Source organism: Patella vulgata, chromosome 1, assembly GCF_932274485.2.
Source record: "Patella vulgata chromosome 1, xgPatVulg1.2, whole genome shotgun sequence".
Taxonomy (NCBI): domain Eukaryota; kingdom Metazoa; phylum Mollusca; class Gastropoda; family Patellidae; genus Patella; species Patella vulgata.
The window spans coordinates 20,559,194-20,582,511 of record NC_065879.2 but is presented as its reverse complement, the minus strand read 5'-3'; the positions used below and the strand labels follow the sequence as shown (position 1 = coordinate 20,582,511).

General features: G+C 36.8%; 1 protein-coding gene across 1 annotated transcript; it reads left to right on the top strand.

Annotated features, from left to right (window-relative positions):
• The first annotated feature begins 7,849 nt into the window (after positions 1–7,849).
• LOC126816591 (uncharacterized) lies at positions 7,850–18,055 on the top strand. The gene is made up of 7 exons (XM_050543282.2): positions 7,850–8,021; positions 10,783–10,914; positions 11,730–11,913; positions 12,922–13,019; positions 15,434–15,632; positions 16,273–16,427; positions 17,261–18,055. Exons 2-7 carry the CDS (start codon positions 10,791–10,793, stop codon positions 17,518–17,520), a joined length of 1,020 nt encoding a protein of 339 aa, XP_050399239.1. The 5' UTR covers positions 7,850–8,021; positions 10,783–10,790; the 3' UTR covers positions 17,521–18,055.
• The last annotated feature ends 5,263 nt before the right edge of the window (positions 18,056–23,318 follow it).

Genomic DNA, 23,318 nt, shown 5'->3' with positions numbered 1-23,318 from the left:
GGGGGTGGGGGGACTGATGCCAGGTCCGATGCGCACCAAAATAGTATTATCCAAGATAAGTTGATGTCATTTTTAAAAACTAAAACTGATTCTGTTGTTTTTCCTAGCAGCTGAATTAACAACTGGCCCCATCAGCGTTGACCAAGAAACTGGAAACTTGTATTATTATTCAAGCAAAGGAATTGGATTGTATTCTTACACACTGAATTATAGCAAAACGGTTATTTCTAATACAGCTCTTGTGGATGACTATGTATATGATATTGGATTCCATGGTACGGGCTCCAATAAAAGGTAATATTATTTGTTGTAATTATAACCGCTACCTGTAAAACGTAATATGATTTGTTATAATTAGTACACGGGATCCAAGGCAAAGCAACTTGTAAAATGTAATATAGCTTGTTATAATTAGTATCAGATATTTCTTATTCGTGAAATTTCAGAAACTGAAATTATTGTCAATATATAGTGTGTAATTAATTCACCCATCTGAGCCTATTACCAATATGTATTGAATAATTTTATTAATTCACCCATCTGAAACTATTATCAATATGTATTGAATAATATTATTAATTCACCCATCTGAAACTATTATCAATATGTATTAAGTAAGTAATCAATATGTATTAAGTAAGTAATCAATATGTATTAAGTAATTAATTCGCCTATCTTAAACTATTATCAATATGTATTGAGTAATCTTGTGAATGACCTACATCCGAAACTATTCCTGTGAATATTCCTGTGCATATCCTACGTCTGTTGGGTAATAGTTTATAAATATACTATGTGTGCTTATTACCAACTAGCTTACCAAGCATTTACTGTCCGGTCGTAATCGTCAGTGCATCAAGAGGGCCACAACACAAAACCGATCAGATAAGTCTGAGAATAAAACAAACGGCACAGTTTTTTTCAAGAATAAACAACATATATCAAATCAGGTGAATAGATCAGGGGGGCAGACGTCATCATCTCATGTCCAGTGTCTCTAATAATGACTGGTTTACAAAAAAAAGGCATAATAGAAATAATGCTACTCTATTGTGATTCATGTAACTGACAATGGCATAGAAGTCTTTTCATTCTATTGCCGAATGTACAAGTCGACTTTAAACTCCAATAGAATCTATTATATTATATTACATAGTGTACTGGTCGACTATTGTATTACAGAATGTACTGGTCGATTTTAATCAGCTATAGAATCTATTGTTATTTTATTACATAGTGTGTTTGATCATAAGATCTGGCATTGAGTGAAGTCATGCGGTGTCGATTCCTCGCTTGTATGATAGCTTCTCGAACTTCGTGGGTCTCCCCGCTTCCATCCACAGCTAAAAACGCCGACACGGAAACGTATGACTGAAATGAAAATTTGAGCCTTGTGTTCGTCCTGATATGACCTAGTTTGTGTCGAGTGGACTTTAAACCCCGTTGCTTTCTTTCTTTATTACAGAGTGTATTGGTCTACTCAATATAATCTTTATAGGTCACCACCTGGCACAGCTGAACTTATCAATTCAGGAAGAGACTGTATGCTGTTTAGTATTTTAGGTAAGACTTGAATATTTGTAATTTAATTGACGCGTATACTATTTCCCTGATAATGTCTGTCTACTACATCGTTAACACTGTTCATCACGTGCGTTTTGCATACCGATAGTCCATTGGCCAATCACGCTATTTTACCGAGATTTCGCCTAATAGTTTGGATGCAGCTATGGCGGGTGTGGCGCCAGGCAGGGTAAGCTTACTCTTCCGGACACCTGTTACCACTGTTTGTCGTATATTTTATACACGGTGAACAGTCCATATGCTGATTACACTATTTTGCCTTATTACACTATTTTGCCTATACCGTTTTTTTAGGACTTCGAATTTCGTCTAATGGTTTGGATTGTTCGTACTTGGTTTTATTTTATTTATATTATCGAATAACATACACAAGCTAACTTCAAGTTGCTCTCTAACTGTCCAATAACACGAGGTCTGTGGTACAGTAACCAGCGCTGGCTATATATTTGCTTGGAAGTTAGTCCAGGTTGTTGGTTGTGATCCGTAGATTTGTAATGTTTGTTTTCCCTTGGAATCCTTTTCATACCATTCTCCTTCTATAAATAGCGTACGTTTAAACCAAGTCATGCCAATACCTACCATTTGACGTGATACCAATAATTGACATGATACCAATAATTTGACAGGATACCAGTCATTTGTCATGATACCAATCATTGGAAGCGCTACCAATCCTTGAAAGCGCTACCAATCCTTTGACATGATACAAATCATTTGCTACGATACAAATCTTTGACACGCCCACCAATCATTTGACATACCAATCATATGACGCGATACCAATCGTTTGACATGGTACCAAACATGTGGCTTGATACCAATCTTTTGACATGGTACCAATCATGTGGCGTGATACCAGTCATGTGGCGTGATACCAATCTTTTGACATGGTACCAATCATATGGCGTGTTACCAATCATTTGACATGGTACCAATCATGCGAGGTGATACAATTCCTTTGACGTAATACCGACATAACAATAACTGTATTTGAGTATCGCTTTAGGCCCACAATTCATTATCAGAACAACATCGTTGGGGTATTGTCATTTCTATCGGTTAAATATTTAAAATATATTGTTGTTTTGTTGGGTCGTTTACAGACCTCGCATACTTTGAACTCTTAAATTTCTAAATAACTTACACAACAATTTGTTGATTGTTTAATTAATAGAAAATGGTATTGTGTGTTATCAACTTTTGGGTGGTGATCCCCATCTAGTAAACCTGAATGGCGTGAAGACTGAATCGCTACCGAATATGACAATTACATCGTCAATACTTCAAAATATTCGTTGCTCAGGTCCCGATTTTATTGAGGATATTACAACAGTTGATGGTAACCTGTACATCGTCTGTCAATCTCCAAATCAGTTAGTAATTATTATATTATAATTTATATCTTTTGTTTGTGAACATGATAAACCTGGGCTCGTTATAAGTTATTAACTACACGTTGAATGCTGTACTGCAATATGCTTTCATTAGAAGTATGTAACCGTTTTTCAGCAGATTTGTACGGTGGCTGTTAGCGGCCATTCAAATGTCATCTAAATCGTCGCCTTATGAAGAAGGCGACAAGTCGACGAAATCAACCCGCCAACACGACAAAATAACCCGACAATCGTCGCTTTCATTTCGTCGACTTGTCGGTCAATTCTGTCGACTTGTCGCGTCAACTTATTCACAACCTGACAAGTCGACAAAATACAATTTGTCGCCTCGGGAGTTAATCTGCGCGCATGTAAGTTATCCAATCAGCAAATGCGCAAACTCGAGTTTGGCTTCCGAGGCGACAAGTCGCCGCACGACAAGTCGATATAATTCTATTTTGTCGACTTGTCGGGTTGTGAATAAGTCGAAGGCGACAATTCGACAGAATTGACCCGACAAGTCGACGAAATGAAGGCCTGACATTCCCTTGTCAGTGGTGCAGGATGGAAGGCCTGACAAGGCCAGCTGTCTAGTCGTTCAGATGGGATGAAAAGATCCATTAGTAGTTGGAATTCGAGAGAGAGGAATGGGGTTTATCGTCCACTCGACACAAACTAGGTCATTTTGGGACTAACATATGGTTCAGTTTTATTTCAAAAATTCGCTTGCGCGTAGGGGTCTTTAGCAGCGAGAGGAAACCGGAGGACTACGAGGTTGGACAGGCGACCCTACTCCTTGTCACGTACAAGCGGAGAATCGAAACCACACCAGTTGACTCAAGGACAGACCTTATGATACAGCGCGCACGTGCTAACCATTCGACCATCCACCCCCTACCCCTAGTTGTAATTCTATATAAGAGTAGGCCGTAGCGCATCTGCCCGGGAAAAAATTCCCTCAAAGTATACTGCATGGCTTATGCCCGTCTTCATTAGCCCGGTCGGGGAAAACAGTAGTCGTTAAACTCCATTTCATTTTAAGTTTGTAATCTGAATCTTGTCTTGAAGAGTACAACCAGAACTTCTAATCCATACTTGTTGAAAATCACAACTATCAACAATAATTCACAGTGCCATTTGTATATTCAGTAGTGATACGTATTAGAAATAGCCTCGCTTTTACGCAAGAAGTGGCGTCTTTTATAGCTATCTGCACACCAAGTTTCAGAAGCAACTGCCAGAGAATTCCCTCTCTAGTTATTGCTGTACTAAGACTAAAAACTTGAGAATTTGAAGGAGTGTGTTCAAAGTCACCGTACAATCAAATCTCTCCTGAATACAGTAAAATAAAGGGAATTTATTATGACTGTCGCTTTAGCGGGGTGACATCTTAAAAAAAAACAGTGTTTGTTAGTGCTGATTTCGAGGAAAGTTTACCCTTGGATGCATCGGGAGCAAAAATCGATTCTCGTATCGATACATTTGGCCATCGCCGAAACTCGCTATTTGTAGCACCATGATCTTTTGTCAGACGCGGAGAGCGGCCTATCCCAAACCGGTCGCCACATCCAACGTATGACCCATACATCTTTTCTTACTACTTATCTTAGTAGCCTTGTGATCGTCTAGTATTTTCACTTGTCTTTGCTTCCCCTTCACGTTGTGTATTTACTTCTTCTTATCTATCTCAATTAGTTAAGACGTTAGTCTTATCAGGAAAACAATGCAACGGCTCGTGTTTACATTTTATATATCATAGCCAGATACATAGATACAAACATAGTACAATAACAATAAAGTCATTCTCTCAAACCATATCCAGATAGACTCTCTGGGGCGAGCCTGCTGCTAGAAATTGCTGCATCTTTTCCCTTCTAGAATCTATCTGTTGTCTGGCGAATTCTCACAGGTATGATAGTTTTGTAGCTTTGGGTTTTGGACCTTCAATTATCTAATTGGTAAAATATGATGTAAATAATTAGAGAGATTGATTAATTGGGCGAAATGACGTCGAAAACCACCCTTATATAGATAGTGGAAATTTACTGGAGAAACTTCCCACGATATATCTGTTATCAACCTAGAATTGAATGTTTACCACATTATGTCTCTTTTTTATGTAAGCATCTGCCACTCATTAGCTAACTTGATTTAAGTACAAATATGTGAATCTACTAACTTGCCAGGGATGTTAATTAATACAATATAATGCTATCATTAATTTAAAGAGCAAAAATTCTACTAAAGTCTTACATATTGGATCGAAAATTCGTTGACTCAAATCATGGATACAAATTCTATAAACTTGTCTGTTTTTACCAATCATTACTTCCTACCTTTACGTATTCGATGGTATTTATTCATTTGTGTGATGAAAATCCATGAATTATACACAAGTCGTATTTCTATCCAGTTTGTTGAAACACAATACTTAAAGTTGCAATTTAATATTTTTACGTTATATTTTTAAAATTTATTAAAATAAAGCCTTAAAAAGGTGGTATCTATAAACTATCCTACCTTGTTAAAGAATAATCCTATTAATCCTATAAATCACTATTGCCAGTTGAGAAATTGGCAAAAATATCATTTTCCTCTTCAAATTCAAACGTTTGAAGATCGCTACTCCATGGTGGAGAACAGAAAACAAGGGCGGTAATTGGGAGGTAATTGTGTTATTATTTCCGGTGTAAATGAGTTTTAAGTGTGAGAATGACAACCTATTGAGCAAAAGACATAGAAATAATTATGTTTCGACTTTCTTAGAAAATATGACATTGTAACTTTAACATGACAGCTGCCCTTCTCTTTTATCTGGTTCTTCGGACAGTTGATTAAATGTATTAAAAATGGTGGAAGTATTGTTCGCCTGCTGTGTGCTCCAAGAGATGATGAAAATATTCTACGTGCGCGGCGATTACCTAATGTTTACATTCCAGCTATCTTGGTTGTTGATGTGCACCAGTCATAATTTGGGACATAAATTTGCGATGAGTACGGCAGTGTTTGAGTGTGATTAGATCTAATCGAACGAAACACTTCGAGGAATGTGGTTACACACCTTCTAATTAATTACCACTGTTAGGGCGACCCACGCAACCAAAATGTTCGCTATTAAAAGGTTAACGTACCACAGCATATGTGCACGCTTCAGAGAGAAAGCGAGGCGGGTGGGTAACGTCCACTCGACGCAAACTATGTCATTTCGGGACTAACATATGGTTCAATTTTATTTCAATAATTCGCCTCCGCGTAGGGGTCATTAGCAGTAGGAGGAAATCAGAGGTCCCGGAGAAAACCCACGAGGTTGGACAGGTGACCCTACTATTTGTCACTTACAACCGGGGAATCGAAACCACGCCAGTTGACTGAATGACAGACCTTATGATACAGCGTGCACGTGCTAACCATTCGGCCATTCGGCTCTTGCATATAATGTATATCTAAGGCTTGTCACGTACAACCGAATAGAAACCACTCCAGTTGGCTCCATGACAGACCTCATGATACAGCGCGCATGTGCTAAACATTCGGTCACGCCCCCCCCCCCCGGTCTAAAGTACCTGTAATTGGCAGATTTAGCTTTCCATAATGTATATTTAAGGCTTGTTATATATTATATTTGAAAATATTTATTTATATTGGGGCACCCTATCACTGTATAAGTTCTATCCACTTTCTACACATACTAAACATTAGTTAGATTAATGATCACTTCTACGATTTAATGGCCTAATGGTAATTACTAAACAGCGAAGTATAGAATTTTTTCAGTGATATCAGGTTAACAGTGATACGGTTCGTATTTCAAAAATTGTGTAATTTAAATTGTGTCTGATCAATACTTGTTGGACAGAAGAGATATGAAATTATTCATCTTGCCATTTGATGTCTAGAAATGGAGTTGTTTCGACGTATTCTTACTTTTTGTATTTTTGATGCAATGTTCATAACAGGTAGGAACAAAGTTATGTTACTTTTTCTACTTAACATACACACACTTGGCTACCCAAACTGATTATTTTATTAGTGTCCCAGTTGTCTTATTGTATTATGCTTAGGAGGCGCTCCCATCTTCAAACCACATACGCTTACACTAGACCACTTGGCCATATCCGATTGTATTGTACATTAAATGTGTTCTACCGTATTTGTTTTTACCTTTCACATTTGAACCAACGTCCAAAAATAAGTTCATCCATTTACATTTTAATTTCAAGGCGTAATATGCTTCTCTTTGTATTTTATCTGAAATATCGCGACTCAAATAAAAAAAATCGAGTGTAGCCTCTTTAATCGCGTGTGTTTATATCTCGTATCATGTTCATTACCGTTTTAGTAATCTGAATATATTTTTCTTTATCTTCTTCCTTGAAATTATTAGTAATGCACTTCCCCCCCCCCCCTTGTCTTGTGTCATCAAATAACACATAGTTCAAAACATTTTACCGCCCTGTACATCAGCTAAATAACCAAGTAGCTAGACGTATAAGCGTCAGCGCTCAACTAACATAACACCACACGGTAACACCATACATTTTCGTCCTCCGTGCATATACCACTGTGGCATAAAAACACGTGTAGTACATTGTTCTGACCTCCATCAGCAAAACTGTACATCCACACCATGTTCCGCCAGATATATTACAACACCATACAATCTAGTATCTTCATTCCCCATAGAACAGTGTACTGTATGGCGTATTAATAAGCCCAGTTAGTGCAGCAAAGTAGGACGTTGAACCCATTTACATTTGCCATATAAAACAATAACACATAAGCCTATGAATTCATCATAAAATATTGCACGATGAGAGACATTTTTCCCATTTTTGTCCACTAATTTCTTACACTACTTGTCACTGCCCCATCCCTTATACATGTACTTTATTTGGTACCAGCCAACACATCTCTATAATAATAAACAATCAGTATAACGCCGATTCTCATATTACATTTTGTAAAAATATTTTTCAGGTGAAGAACTGCTTCTTTTAAATACCGAAGATCAAATATATCGATATAACACAAGGAACAAACAGGCAAAGATAATTGCCGAGAATGGTACACTTCAAAAATATTTATCTTCTGACGCTTTTCAGAACCATTTAATTTCAAAATAAGAAATATTTAATGTTTGCTTCCTAATCATATTAATCACCACCAATTACCTGAAATTGACACCGGTATATATCGGTATAACACAAGGAAAAACAGGCAAGGATAATTGCCGAGAATGGTGGCAGTGTGAAGTTAGCTCGATTTTCGTTTTTCGATATTGGTGAATAACGAAAAACGAGCTACTCGTTTTTCGATATTGGCGAATAACGAAAAACAACTAGCTCGTTTTTCGATATTGGCGAATGTCGAAAAACGAGCCACTCGTTTTTCGATATTCAAACTTGAATCTCAAAAAAGTAGATTTAATGGATGTACATCGACAGAATGTCTCCAAAACACATTTGATTTAATCAGTTTTGTAAAACGAACTAAATATATCGTAATAGAGGATGCCTGAGCAGTGTATTCACATAAAGACTGCTCTTTCTCCTTGTTTTTTGATATTGGCGAATCTCGAAAAACGAGCTACTCGTTTTTCGATATTCAGGCTTGAATGTCAAAAATACAAATTTTAATCATGTATATCTACAGAATGTCTCCAAAACACATTTGATTATATAAATGTTCTAAAACGAACTAAAAATATCATAAATTAGGATGCCTGAGCAGTGGATTCACATAAAACTTTTCTTTTTCCTTGTTTTTTTTATATTGGCGAATCTCGAAAAACGAGCTGATTTAATCAAATGTGCTTTAGAGACATTCTATCGATGTACATCCATTAAATCTACTTTTTTGAGATTCAAGTTTGAATATCGAAAAACGAGTAGCTCATTTTTCGAGATTCGCCAATATCAAAAAACAAGGAGAAATATCAGTTTTATGTGAATCCACTGCTCAGGAATCCTCTTTTATGATATCTTTAGTTCGTTTTAGAAAAAGTATTTAATCAAATGTGTTTTAGAGAAATTCTGTAGATTTATAACCATCAAATCTGCTTTTTTGAGATTCAAGTTTGAATATCGAAAAACGAGTAGCTCGTATTTCGAGATTCGCCAATATCAAAAAATAAGGAGAAAGAGCAGTTTTTATGTGAATACACTGCTCAGGCATCCTCTATTACGATATATTTAGTTCGTTTTACAAAACTGATTTAATCAAATGTGTTTTGGAGACATTCTGTCGATGTACATCCATTAAATCTACTTTTTTGAGATTCAAGTTTGAATATCAAAATTCGCCAATATCAAAAAAACAAGAAGAAAGAGCAGTTTTATGTGAATCCACTGCTCAGGCATCCTAATTTATGATATTTTTAGTTCGTTTTAGAATACTTATATAATCAAATGTGTTTTGGAGACATTCTGTCGATGTACATCCATTAAATCTACTTTTTTGAGATCCAAGTTTGAATATCGAAAAAGGAGTAGCTCGTTTTTCGAGATTCGCCAATATAAAAAAAAACAAGAAGAAATATCAGTTTTATGTGAATCCACTGCTAAGGCATCCTCATTTATGATATCTTTAGTTCGTTTTAGAAAACGTATTTAATCAAACGTGTTTTGGAGAAATTCTGTAGATGTACATCCATTAAATCTGCTTTTTTGAGATTCAAGTTTGAATATCGAAACACGAGTAGATTCGCCAATATCAAAAAACAAGGAGAAATATCAGTTTTATGTGAATCCACTGCTCAGACATCCTCATTAATGATATCTTTAGTTCGTTTTAGAAAACGTATTTAATCAAATGTGTTTTGGAGACATTCTGTAGATATACATCCATCAAATGTGCTTTTTTGAGATTCAAGCCTGAATATCGAAAAACAAGCTACACGTTTTTCGACATTCGCCAATATCAAAAAACAAGTAGAAAGAGTAATTTTTATGTGGATCCACTGCTCAGGCATCCTCATTAATGATATCTTTAGTTCGTTTTACAAAACTGATTTAATCAAATGTGCTTTGGAGACATTCTATCGATGTACATCCATTAAATCTACTTTTTTGAGATTCAAGTTTGAATATCGAAAAACGAATAGCTCGTTTTTCGAGATTCGCCAATATAAAAAAAACAAGGAGAAAGAGCAGTTTTATGTGAATCCACTGCTCAGGCATCCTAATTTATGATATTTTTAGTTCGTTTTAGAATACTTATATAATCAAATGTGTTTTGGAGACATTCTGTAGATATACATGATTAAAATTTGTATTTTTGACATTCAAGCCTGAATATCGAAAAACGAGTAGCTCGTTTTTCGAGATTCGCCCAATATCAAAAAACAAGGAGAAAGAGCAGTTTTTATGTGAATACACTGCTCAGGCATCCTCTATTGCGATATATTTAGTTCGTTTTACAAAACTGATTTAATCAAATGTGTTTTGGAGACATTCTGTCGATGTACTTCCATTAAATCTACTTTTTTGAGATTCAGGTTTGAATATCGAAAAATGAGTGGCTCGTTTTTCGACATTCGCCAATATCGAAAAACGAGCTAGTTGTTTTTCGTTATTCGCCAATATCGAATAACGTGTAGCTCGTTTTTCGTTATTCACCAATATCGAAAAACGAAAATCGAGCTAACTTCACACTGCCGAGAAGGGTACACTTATATAATATTTCTTTTTCTGTCGCTCTTCCGGCCCTTTAATTTGAAAACAAGAAATATTTAATGTTTGCATCTTATCTGGTTATTTCTGTGGTCGTAATCATATAAAACACCTCCAATTTCCTGGAATTTACACGAACTAACTTATATTTACAGCTACCCACATGGCATGTGATTTTGAAAGAAAATATTTATATTACACCCAACTGCATTTAAGCGATGAAGACTTCATAAAGATTTTCCGTGTTGATGATGACGGTGGGGATATAAAAACCATATCGGATACAGGTAGCGGTAACATTAATAAACACATTTTATTTATATGAAATTACGCATAATACTTCAAATATTATTGCCTATCACCATCAGTAGAGAACACTTTCATATTTCTGTTTAATTATCATTCCAAAGTTGTCACCTATCTCCCTTTCACCTCTTCGAACAGCAAATGAAAGCAGAGATTCAGAAAATCGATGAATCGGTAAGAAGATGAATATATGTTCTGATAACGAATGGAGGAAACACGCATATTCAGTATTGTAACAATACTATTTTAACAAGGGCATGTTGATTATTTAATATTCGAACAAACACGTGGTTACCAAAAGATTGACGGGGAATTGGGAAAATCGTTATAATTTAGTAATCCATATGCTGACAACGGCTCAAATTCAAAAATATAGTTCCTATCGGGAACAATTATCCAATATACATTGTTTAAAGCGTTGGTTATAGCATCAATATTCTCTAGTCGACTGTGTATACAAGTGAATAATATTGTTTATTAAAAACACAAATATAAATATGTTTCTTGTTGAATACAAATGTATTTTCTAAATAATTTAATGTGAATTAATAACTCTTGATGTATTAAACAAGAGTTTTGATGCGCACCAACATCTAATTCATTCAAGGTCTTTAATCATCCATCAGACAGAAAATATGGCCGCTGGATGTTCCACAAAGTTTGAACATATTTCACATTTTTCGTAAAAGGCTAATGCCAGAACGGAAGGTCCGATGCACACCAAAATAGTATTCATCCAAGATAAGTTGATGTTATTTTTAAAATTTTAAACTGATTCTGTTGTTTTTCCTATCAGCTGAATTAACAACTGGCCCCATCAGCGTTGACCTAGAAACTGGAAACTTATATTATTATTCAAGCAAAGGCATTGGATTGTATTCTTACACACTGAATTATAGCAAAACGGTTATTTCTAATACAGCTCTTGTGGGTGACTATGTATATGATATTGGATTCCATGGAACGGGCTCCAATAAAAGGTAATATTATTTTGTGTAATTATAACCGCAACTTGTAAAGCGTAACATGATTGTTATACTTAGTACACAGCATCTAAGGCAAAGCAACCTTATAATAGCTGAACGCGCATCAAGAGGACCACACTGTCCGCACACAAGCCCGATAAGATAAATATGTGAATAAGACAAGCTGCACATATTTATCAAGAAATAAACAACAAATATAAAATCAGGTGAATAGATCAGAGGGATAGACGTCAGCATCTCCTGTGATGTACAGTCCAGGGTCTCTAATAATACCAGCTTTACTCAAAATGACTGGTTTACAACAAACGGCATAATAGAAATAATGCTACCTCGATTTTGATTTATGTAACTGACAATGACATACAATTTCCTTTAATCAACTATAGAATCATGTTCATTCTATTATAGAATGTACTACTAGTCGACATTAAACAGCTATAAAATCTATTTTTAGTCTATTACATAGTGTACTGGTCGACGTTTTACATCTATAGCATCTATTTTAATCTATTATATAGTGTACTTTAAAAAGCTATATAATATATTGTTATTTTATTAGATAGTGTACTGGTCGACTTTAAACAGCTATAGAATCATGGTGTACTGGTCGACGTTATACATCTATAGCATCTATTATATAGTGTACTTTAAACAGCTATAGAATCTATTGTTATTTTTTTAAATAGTGTACTGGTCGACTTTAAACAGCTATAGAATCATAGTGTACTGGTCGACGTTACACATCTATAGCATCTATTATAATCTATTATATAGTGTACTTTAAACAGCTATAGAATCTATTGTTATTTTATTAAATAGTGTGTTTGATCATAAGATCTGGCATTGAGTGAAGTGATGCGGTGTCGATTCCCCGCTACCACCCACAGCTAAAGACGCCTACGCGGAAACAAATGATTGAAATTAAAATTTGAGCCTAGAGTTCCTCCCGATATGACCTAGTTTGTGGACGTTAAACCCCGTTGCTTTCTTTCTTTATTACAGAGTGTATTGGTCTACTGAATATAAGCTTTATAGGTCACAACCGGGCACATCTGAACTTATCAATTCAGGAAGAGACTGTGTGCTATTTAGTATTTTAGGTAAGGTTTGAATATTTGTAGGTTAGAATATGTGTAGCTTGTGGTTTGTTGTTCTTTGTTCGGTATTCACCACTAGATATAATAATGGCGCTTTTTGGGATTACACGGGAATGGTTTTTTTATGAGCCTATTTATAGCAATTCCACGTCTTTTGAAATAGATTCTAACTGAATATCCAGCTATTTCATATTGTCGAATAACGACACAAGCTAACTTCACATCGCCGTCTAGCAGTCAGATAACCAATAACACGAGGTCTGTGGTACAGTAACCAGCGCTGGCCATATATACTCAGCCAAATTAAAAACTTGACACTCGGGATTTTTGGGACTAGATTTTTAATATTTGGTTTAAGGCAACTATTTTAGTGTTATGTTGTGCACAGACGACCTTGACATCAACAAAAAGCAAGAATATGTCTCGCCGAAAGTCCTTGACATTGATAACGTTCGTGATGTCACAGTACCCCCCAAAATGAAATTCACAGACTTGGAGAACAATCGGAATAAAGTGTTTAGTAACGGTTGTGGCCTCCTCTAGCGTCTCGTACTGCCACACAACGTCTTCTCATGGATCTCAGAACATTAGTAAACACTACCCGAGGAAGACGTCGCCACTGCTCAGCAAGAGCATGTTGAAGGTCCTGCAACGTCAGTGGTGGATTCACTTGCTGACGAACACGTCGACCCATTTCGTCCCAGATAGGATTAAAGTCAGGGCTAAGCGAAGTCCAATTCAGGACTTGGACACCGGCATTTCTTTAAAAATTCTGGGTAGTAATTGCTGTATGGGGTCGAAGATTGTCTTGTTGAAACGTTAGTCCAGGCCCATGTCTCTGCATAAACGGAAGAAGAACAGGTTGCAAAATCTGATCCCTGTACTGGACAGCATTTAAGTTCCCTTGGACAACAACAAGAGGAGAACGTCCATGTGCACAAAAAGAACCCTAAACCATGACGCTACCGCCACCAAATCGGTCAACTTCTCTGACGCATACTTGAGCGTAACGTTCACCTCGTCTGCGGTACACTCGGACCCTGCCATCGGCAAATCTCAAAGTGAATCGAGATTCGTCACTAAAGACAACCGAATTCCACTGTCTTTGAGTAAATCTTATGTGTCTTGTGGCCCACACACGTCGGTTACGGCGATGAAGAGGTGTCAATATTGGTCCATTATAGGGCCTCCGAGCTCGAAGACCAGAAGCCTTCAAGCGATTTCGAACAGTTTGTGCAGTTACCCTTCCACCAAACATCTCTCTACTTGTGGAGGTTGCAGTGACAAATCTGTTTCTAAGATGACGTAATCGCATTGCTTGATCTTCCTGGAGTGAATTCACACGTGGCGCTCCCGCCCTTAGGCGGTCGGCAATAGTTCCAGTTTGAAGCACTCTCATTCTAAGATTAATTATTGTCTGGCGTGAACAATTAAAGGCTCTTGCAACAGTGACCACAGACTGACCAGCATAGAGCCTACCTTTAGCACGTAGACGTTCTACATTTGAAAGGCGCGGCATTTTGTAACAAAGATTAAAATAAAAATTTTAATTTGTTTTTCCAGTTCAAGTTACGTGTGCGTGTTCAGTTGAAGCAAACTTGCATCGATTGACCTCACGAGTTTGTGTTTGCACGTGTTTTTCAGGTTTTTCATCTTTATATGCTCAAAAGTCACGTGATCCACGTGACTTTACAATTTTATGAAATCAAAGGCTTCTTACTACTTTCTATCGTTAGAAATACTTTAAAATTTATTTGACTTACAAGAAAAAAAAAATTGTTGAAATTCATCAGTGTCAAGTTTTTATTTGGCTGAGTATATTTGCTTGGACATTAGTCCAGCTAGTTGGCTTGGATCCGTAGATTTGTAATGTTTGTTTTCCCTTGGAATCCTTTTAATACCATTATCCTTCTGCAAATAGTTTACGTTTAAACCAAGTCATGCCAATACCAATCATTTGACATGATACAAACATTTGACATGATACCAATCATTTGACGTGATACCAATCATTTGACGTGATATAAATCACTTGCTACGATACAAATCATTTGACACACCCACCAATCATTTGACATGAGACCAATTAATCATATACGCGATATCAAACGTTTGGCATGATACCAATCATGTGAGGTGATATCAATCATTTGTGATACGATACCAATCATGTGAGGTGATACAATCCGTTTCACGTAATACCGACATAACAATAACAATAATACTGTATTTGAGTTTCCCTTTAAGTCACACAATACATTGATCAGAAGCACATCGTTGGCGTATTGTTATTTCTATCGGTTTAATATTGTAAAATGTATTATTGTTTTGTTTGGTCGTTTACGGACCTCGCATACTTTGAACTCTTAAATTTCTAAATAACTTGCACAACAATTTGTTGATTGTTTAATTAACAGAAAATGGTATTGTGTGTTATCAACTTTTGGGTCGCGATCTTCATGTAGCAAACCTGAATGGTGTGAAGACTGAATCGCTACCGAATATGACAATCACATCGTCAATACTTAAAAATATTAGTTGTTCGGGTCCCGATTTTATTGAGGATATTACAACAGTTGATGGTCACCTGTACATCGTCTGTCAATCTCCAACTCAGTTAGTAATTATTATATTATAATTTATAACTATTCTTTGTGGACATGCATTGTAATTTATCTGCATGTATTCTTATAAGTTTTACTAACATAAAGAAATGTACGTATTAAATTTAACTTAATTATGTAAACTCTTAACCATTGTTATACAATATGAATGAAATGTGGTTAAACATCCTACTGTCCTGGGGGGTCATGGTGGCTAAGTGGGTAAAACTCTGGCTCGCTAGTCTGGAGGTCAAATGTTCGATCCCTGCATTGGCCGAGAAAAGTTCATCCCGATTTTTCGTCGTGCCCCCCTCCCCTTGTCAGTGATGCAGGACGGAGGATCTGACAAGGACAGCTACCTATTCGTTCGGATTGGCCGAAAAACCGAGGTCCCGTGATTTAAATTTCCGGCCTGTACAGAACGAGGAGAAGGGTCGAACGTCCAGTCTCATGGGTTTTCTCCAGTTCCTCGAGTTTCATCTTATAGCTAAAGACCCCCTACGCGCACCCGAGTTATTGAAATAAAATTGAAACATGTTAATCCCAAAATGACTTTATTTGTGTCGAGCGGACGTTAAACCCCACCACCCTATCTTCATCTACACTGTTTATATATGACAGTCATCTATACAAATCATTATTTAACTTTACAGGGTTTTAAAAGTGGATTTAAAAACCGGCATCAGAAAGGTTTTGATTCCTAAGAGGACCCCAGCTCTAAAAGATCAGACATGGCTATATATATGTGTATTACCCCGCGTTAAAGTTGTATTGACCGACCAGAAAGTTGTACCACCTACACAGACAGGTGAGTGTGGGTTTTTAATCTAGTATTCTAAATTATGTTAACACAACCGGAAAGTTATCACAGATAACAAATTACCTAAGAAATCCCTCTCCACCCCCACCCCCCCCCCCCCAAAAAAAAACCCAAAACAAACGTGTTTACGGTTATAATCTTCTAGAGGCATTTAGTAACTGGAAAGATCAATACACAAAAACACATATTTATGGAAAACAGCTACTTATTTATTTGGGCGACGTTTCAGACGTTAAACCCCAATAAATTTCATGTCTTAATAATCACTTTACTGTATTTCAAAGAACATGATCAGGGTTTTAGAATGCCAATATTGATAGTTAGTTCAGTTAGTGTTATCTAATCTTCTGGAGGTCGGGTGTTCGATCCCTGCATTGGCCGAGAAAGTTCATCAGAATTTTCCGACGTGGTTTCTCCTTGTCAGTGGTGCAGAACGGAGGGCCTGACAAGGACAGTTGTCTAGTCCTTCGGATGAGACGAAAAACCGAGGTCCCGTGTATATATTGGAATGCACGTAAAAGATCCCCTGGCAGTTGGAATTGGATATAAGAGTAGGCGATAGTGCCGCTGCCCGGGCAAAATTTCCCTCATAGCACACTGTATGGTGTATGCCCGTCTTCATTAGTCCAGTATAGGAGCAGAACAGTAGGACGTTAAACCCCATTTCATTTTATTTCATTGTTATCTAATCTTACCACATATGTCCACCTCCATTAGTCCAGTGGAGCAGAATGTTACGATGTCATGTCAATCACGCACAATGGTTAAATATTAAATGGTTTAATATATTATATTAATGTAATTTGTATTCTATTTTTCAGTAACAACACTTCCTGTTTCTACAATTTTGATGGTATCTGGAGGAGTAGCTATTGGCCTAGTCATGATTGTAAGCCTGATAGCTACAATTAGAACGTGTAAGAAGACAGTCGGAAGTGTGCCAACACTACCAGATGAACCAGAATATTCCAGTTATAATTCCAGCAGCCTGGTGGATGTTCATGTGTATAACACAATAGATTCAAAAAAATCCACAGAAGTATACACAGTTGATGATCATATATACACTGAAATTTTGTAACTAATATATAATGTTACTCCCGAGCTTGATATTTGTGTGAGATAAATATAAATATTTAACTGATATAAAGACTGATGGATTATCAATCATAGTAAAACAAAATATTTTAGGTATCAACAGTTAAGATATGAATCATAAGGCATTTTTGAAACCCCATCAAAATCTGCAAATAGCTTAATTGTCATTTCCATGTAGAATCGTCTTTTGAAGGGGTTGGTAAAGTACCTAGATTTGTTTTCAGATCTAGATTACTAAAATCTTCAACACAATATCATCAGTAAGAAATACAAAGCTTGCCCTGAGTGCAGAACAGATTAGGCACTTGTAACCAGCAAAATCTTTGAAGGAGGGGCTCCACAAGACTCTTGTTTCCGATAATGTAATATTTTTAGTTTCTTGCCAAATGATGAATGTTGCCACTGCCTCACTTCCGTTCTATTTGCAGCATAGTAGCTGGCAACGTATAAAATTCTCCCTAGACAATTATTAACTAGTTTCCCACAAATGTTAAGGATATGGTCATGGCGTCCCGAAATACCCCTTGTATCCGCACAAGAGTTAAAATATGTCCATATGGATTGGTATTGTATACATTGTTTAAGTTTAAATTTAGTACACTCATATTGTACATATTGTTCCATTGTATAACATATATTAGATATTTATACGCCAACCGTTTTATATGGGCGTATTATATTATGTTACGTGACGTAACTTCCAGGATTTTGGTCCCTGGATGTATGAAAAATTCCGTGTTTAACCTCTGGACCCAGTAGAAGTCGCAACATTTATTTCATCTTTAAAAAACTGTTTAAATATATCACCGTTCCACCATAATCACGGATGAGTTCGCATTGCGTAAAAATCGGACCGTAACTTCTCGTCACAATGGCCTCTCCCCTTTACGCAAATAGATGCAATGCATATAATATATTTACGAATGTATTGTTGTGGACCCTATAGAGGCCATAGAGTTTGGCCGATTTTGATGAAACTTAAATTATTGTTTTAAGCATCGACAGATCTCGAACGAGTTAGGTTTTGGCATGCATCGACCTTTCCATTCCAGAGTGATGCCCCCTTGCCAGAAAACCTTGTGAATAAAATAACCGCCATAGTATCTAATACACTTCTGTTCATATTTAGTTTGAAGCATTCAGTTCATGCGATGATGAACCCTACCGATAATCAGCGTTCCGCGATCTTTCGTTCAAGAGTTACGTCCCCAAATCTGACAACTTTGTGAATGCAATAAAGGCCTCAGATCTTTTCCAAAATTGGTGTGAAGCATTGTGGTCACGACATAACGACCCCTAGCCATATTTAGTTTTCCGCAACCTCCCGTCTGCACTCCCTTTGCCGACATTTTTTTCAGTTATTTCAAATTGATTCCGTGGCATGAAGGGACGAAGACATTATCGGTATTTATCGAACCGTGGGATTCCATTACCCACATTTTCAGAAAATTCTGTGTTCGCGATGGGAGCTACAGTTTTCGGCAGTTGTGTCTTTATGGCGAAGCATTGGGATAATGGGAGGGCCAGCCCTAACGATTTTTTCGTTCATTGTTCCTACATATATAACATATTAACACACGTGTTTACATGTTCTCTCTTGGTGACCTATGCAACCACAGACAATTGTAACTATAGACAATTAAAACCACAGTGGTACTTTGTAACCATATATAAATTGTTGTATTGTGTCCATCTCTCTGTACAACTATTTCGGTCGAGTTCCCGGCACTTTGACTGAACACCGGGCCTTTTTGGAGTTAATATCAATAGACATTGAATTTTTCCATGATGATGCCAACTCTCAGCGAATCCCTGGACCCCTGGATCGGATACCAATTCCTTCTCGGATCTCGGGATAAAAATTTCCCTGATGTTTGAAAGCCCTAGTAAATAGCTGAAATAAAGTAGATTTGAAAAAGTAATACATGACTTTAAATGTGTTACTCTTTGTGACCAAATTATTTTAGCGAATGATTATTACCTAAAAGCAGAGCATATTTTTACATTTATCAATTTATTTTATTAACAATTCACATCTCTTGCAGGTACTGGTTATACATTAGTCAGGGCATGTAAACCGTAGCTGTCATATTCCTTTAACCATATTTGTCATGCGGGGCAAGTATGATCCAGACAGTGACAATTTTAAGGAATATAGATATGGGATAATGTAATCAGTGTAATCAAGACGTATTGATATATTTCACAGATGTGTATTCATGTTATTGTTCCAATTAATCAAAGGACATTATCATGCTATACATATGATAACATTCACATGCTATTACTCATGTTACGAGCACCTACTACAAATGAATGGCTAGGCCAGTGATTCTCAACCTTTTTTTGCCAACGGTACACCTTGGAATACATGAAAAAATAGCGGCACACATGGCTAAATATCTATGAAAAATATTTGAATTTTGGAAAATAAAAACATGGCAAGTCATATACGGCATAGAAATGAAATGAAATGAAATGGGGTTTAACGTCCTACTGTTCTGCTCCTAACCTGGGCTAATGAAGACGGGCATACGCCATACAGTGTGCTATGAGGGAAATTTTGCCCGGGCAGCGGCACTATCGCCTACTCTTATATCGAATTCCAACTGCCAAGGGATCATTTACGTGCATTCCAATGTATACACGGGACCTCGGTTTTTCGTATCATCCGAAGGACTAGACAGCTGTCCTTGTCAGGCCCTCCGTCCTGCATCACTGACAAGGGGGAACCACGCCGGAAAATCTGGATGAATTTTCTCGGCCAATGCAGGGATCGAACACCCGACCTCCAGGCCAGCGAGCCAGCGCCTTACCCACTTAGGCACGTGATCCCATATGATTTATAATCATTCGCGTGAGTGTCAATACTATAATTAATATACTTAATAAATGTATAGGCATCGATGTGGGCTGTTCTCTTTGGTGTGAACTGTCCTTGGTATAAAGTCGAAATTATAACGACGGCTGGTGGCGATATTAATTATAGAATCAGAGATGCTGTTATTGATAATCGTGAAAACATATCACATTCAGATTGTACAAGGTATGTAGAATACAGATAGAAGCCATACAATTATAAAATTTCAATTTCGCCAGCCAATACGTCGACAAAATTTGTGTATTGAAGAAGCGATATTGCGACGATATGTGATCAAGCCCGTAACTCGGGCGGGCGCAGGGGGTCGGGGTCGAGGGGGGGGGGGGGGGGGGGGCGAAGGCCCCCTGTGAAAAAATTTCGGACCAATAAAAAAAATAGATATACATTGTCCATCAAGATAACAGCACCCCTGAGAACACCACCCGCCCCCCCCCCCTCGTTGCTCTGAGCTAGTTACGGCCCTGTATGTGATGAATTTCATATAACATATTATTTATAATTAGATTCATCAAGGTACCAGAAATTCAATTACTGACATGATGAGATAAAGGGTGGAATGCTTGAAAACAACTAAACCAAATCGCTTTACAAGAATATTATAGAATATAGACGAATATAGAGAGAAATGGGGTTTAATATCCACTCGACACAAACCGAGGGAGTGACATATGGCTCAATTGTATTTCAACAATTCGCTTGTGCGTATGTTTTTTAGCTGTGGGTGGGAAACCGGGGAAAATCCACGAGGATGGACAGGCTACCACACCCCTTGTCACGTACAAGCGGGGGTCAAAAGTACGTAAACGGACACGCGTTAACAATTAGATTTAGAAAGTTGAAAAAGAGAAAGATAAAATAAAAATGGTTTTCAGATATTTCAGTGGATAAAAACTGTAATTACATGATATAATGTGTAGCACTCTTACTTCAACTATACCGTAGGAAAGGATTTGAGTGTGTCTTAAAGTTGGGCTGGAACATCTCCGAATATTCATAGTTAAAGTGATAACCCGTTAGATTTTCATATATGCTTCGATTGCCAACAGCTGTGAGTTTCCAGCCGTCTTAGTACTTTCCCAGTATTGTCATCCAGGTGATTGGTGATTTTAAATATACTCTAAAGATATTTGAGGCTTTTATAGGCCTGTATGTAAATCTCCTCTGATCTGAAGAAACCTAGCAAGTCAAATTTGGACTTAGTATTTAATATAGGTTTTTCTCCATCACCAAAATGGCTTCTAATTATCGTCATCTAATAAGCGAAAATAAAATTTGTTTCATATTCAGTAGCTTAATCTTGAAACAAAACAGTTTTCCTTTGTTCTCTCAAATTTGCATTCTACATACTTACGAGGTTTTTTCTGGTAGATTTGCATTCTATGGTAATTTTCACATTTATCTTTAAGGTGGGTTAAAAATCCCATCATTTGTGGCCAAGGCTGGTTTTTAAATCCCTTTATTTTGGTCCAAGGTGGGATTATTATTTCCTTGATTTGTTTTGTTATATTGTTATTGCCTTATAAAAACTTGTTGTTTTTCCTCGCAGGAAAACGTATATCCCATCATCAGTAGAGGGAAAGTAACGTACATAACATCGTCAGTAGAGATTAATTAACGTTTATAACATCATTAATAGAGAGTAGGTAACCTATATAACATCATCAGTAGACAATAAGTAACATATATAACATCATATCATTATACAGTAGGTAACAAACATAACATTATGAGTGGACAATCAATAAGTAACATATATACCGTCATTCGTAGACATAAAGTAACACGTATAACATCATTAGTACACAATAAGTAATACATATCATCATCAATATATAACAGTAATATATAAAATCATCAGTACACATTAACAAATATAACACTGTCAATACACAGTAAGTAACAACATCATCAGTAGACATTAAGTGGGGGGTGGGCACGGTGGCTAAGTGGGTAAGACGCTGGCTCGCTAGTCTGGAGGTCGTGTGTTCGATCCCTGCATTAGCCGAGAAAGTTCATCCAGATTTTCCGGCGTGATTCCCCCTTGTCAGTGATGCAGGACGGAGGGCCTGACAAGGACAACTATCTGGTCGTTCAGATGGGACGAAAAACAGAGGTCCCGTGTACACATTGGCTTGCACGTAAAAGATCCCTTGACAGTTGGAATTCGATACAGGAGTAGGCCGTAGTGCCGCTGTCCGGGCGAAATTTCCCTTATAGCCCACTATATGGCGTATGCCCGTCTTCATTAGCCCAGCAGAACGGTAGGACATTAAATACCACATATAACTTCATCAGTAGACAGCAAGTAACATTACAACATCATCCGTAAGTAACAGATATAACATCTTTAGTAGATATTTGCCGCCAAATTTACAATTTTTTTTTATTATTTATGAATATTTTTTGATGGTATGTTACACAGGATTAAAAAATATGAAAACGTTTGTCCCAGTAACTTGCGCTATCCGCCATTGGCTAATTCAGTTTTTCGGTCCTAGTTTAGTTATTCATTGTTAGATTTGTATAAAACAAAGTTCATATGCTCCGTGTTCTCAAAAGTCATTTTTACCGATAAAGTGCCCCGTCGGCACCGGAAGTGACGTAATTTTACTAAAAACTACAATTTTGATTTTTCATTATAACTTTTGGAAAGCAAATATTAGTTTTTTTGTTTTTTTTTTTAAAATCTAATATAACTAAAAGAGTGTACCCAGTAAAAAGGCACAGAATAATGAGCTCAGTTTTTTAAATTTCGATTTCATTTTCGGACCATTTCGGTTAAAAGGTAAAAAAGGGTGTACTATTAAGCTATTTACAAACCTTCCATAGGAAAGAAATATATGTCAAAATTAGTTTGTAATATCAGCAGTTGATTAGAAATAGGCAATTTTGCATTAGTC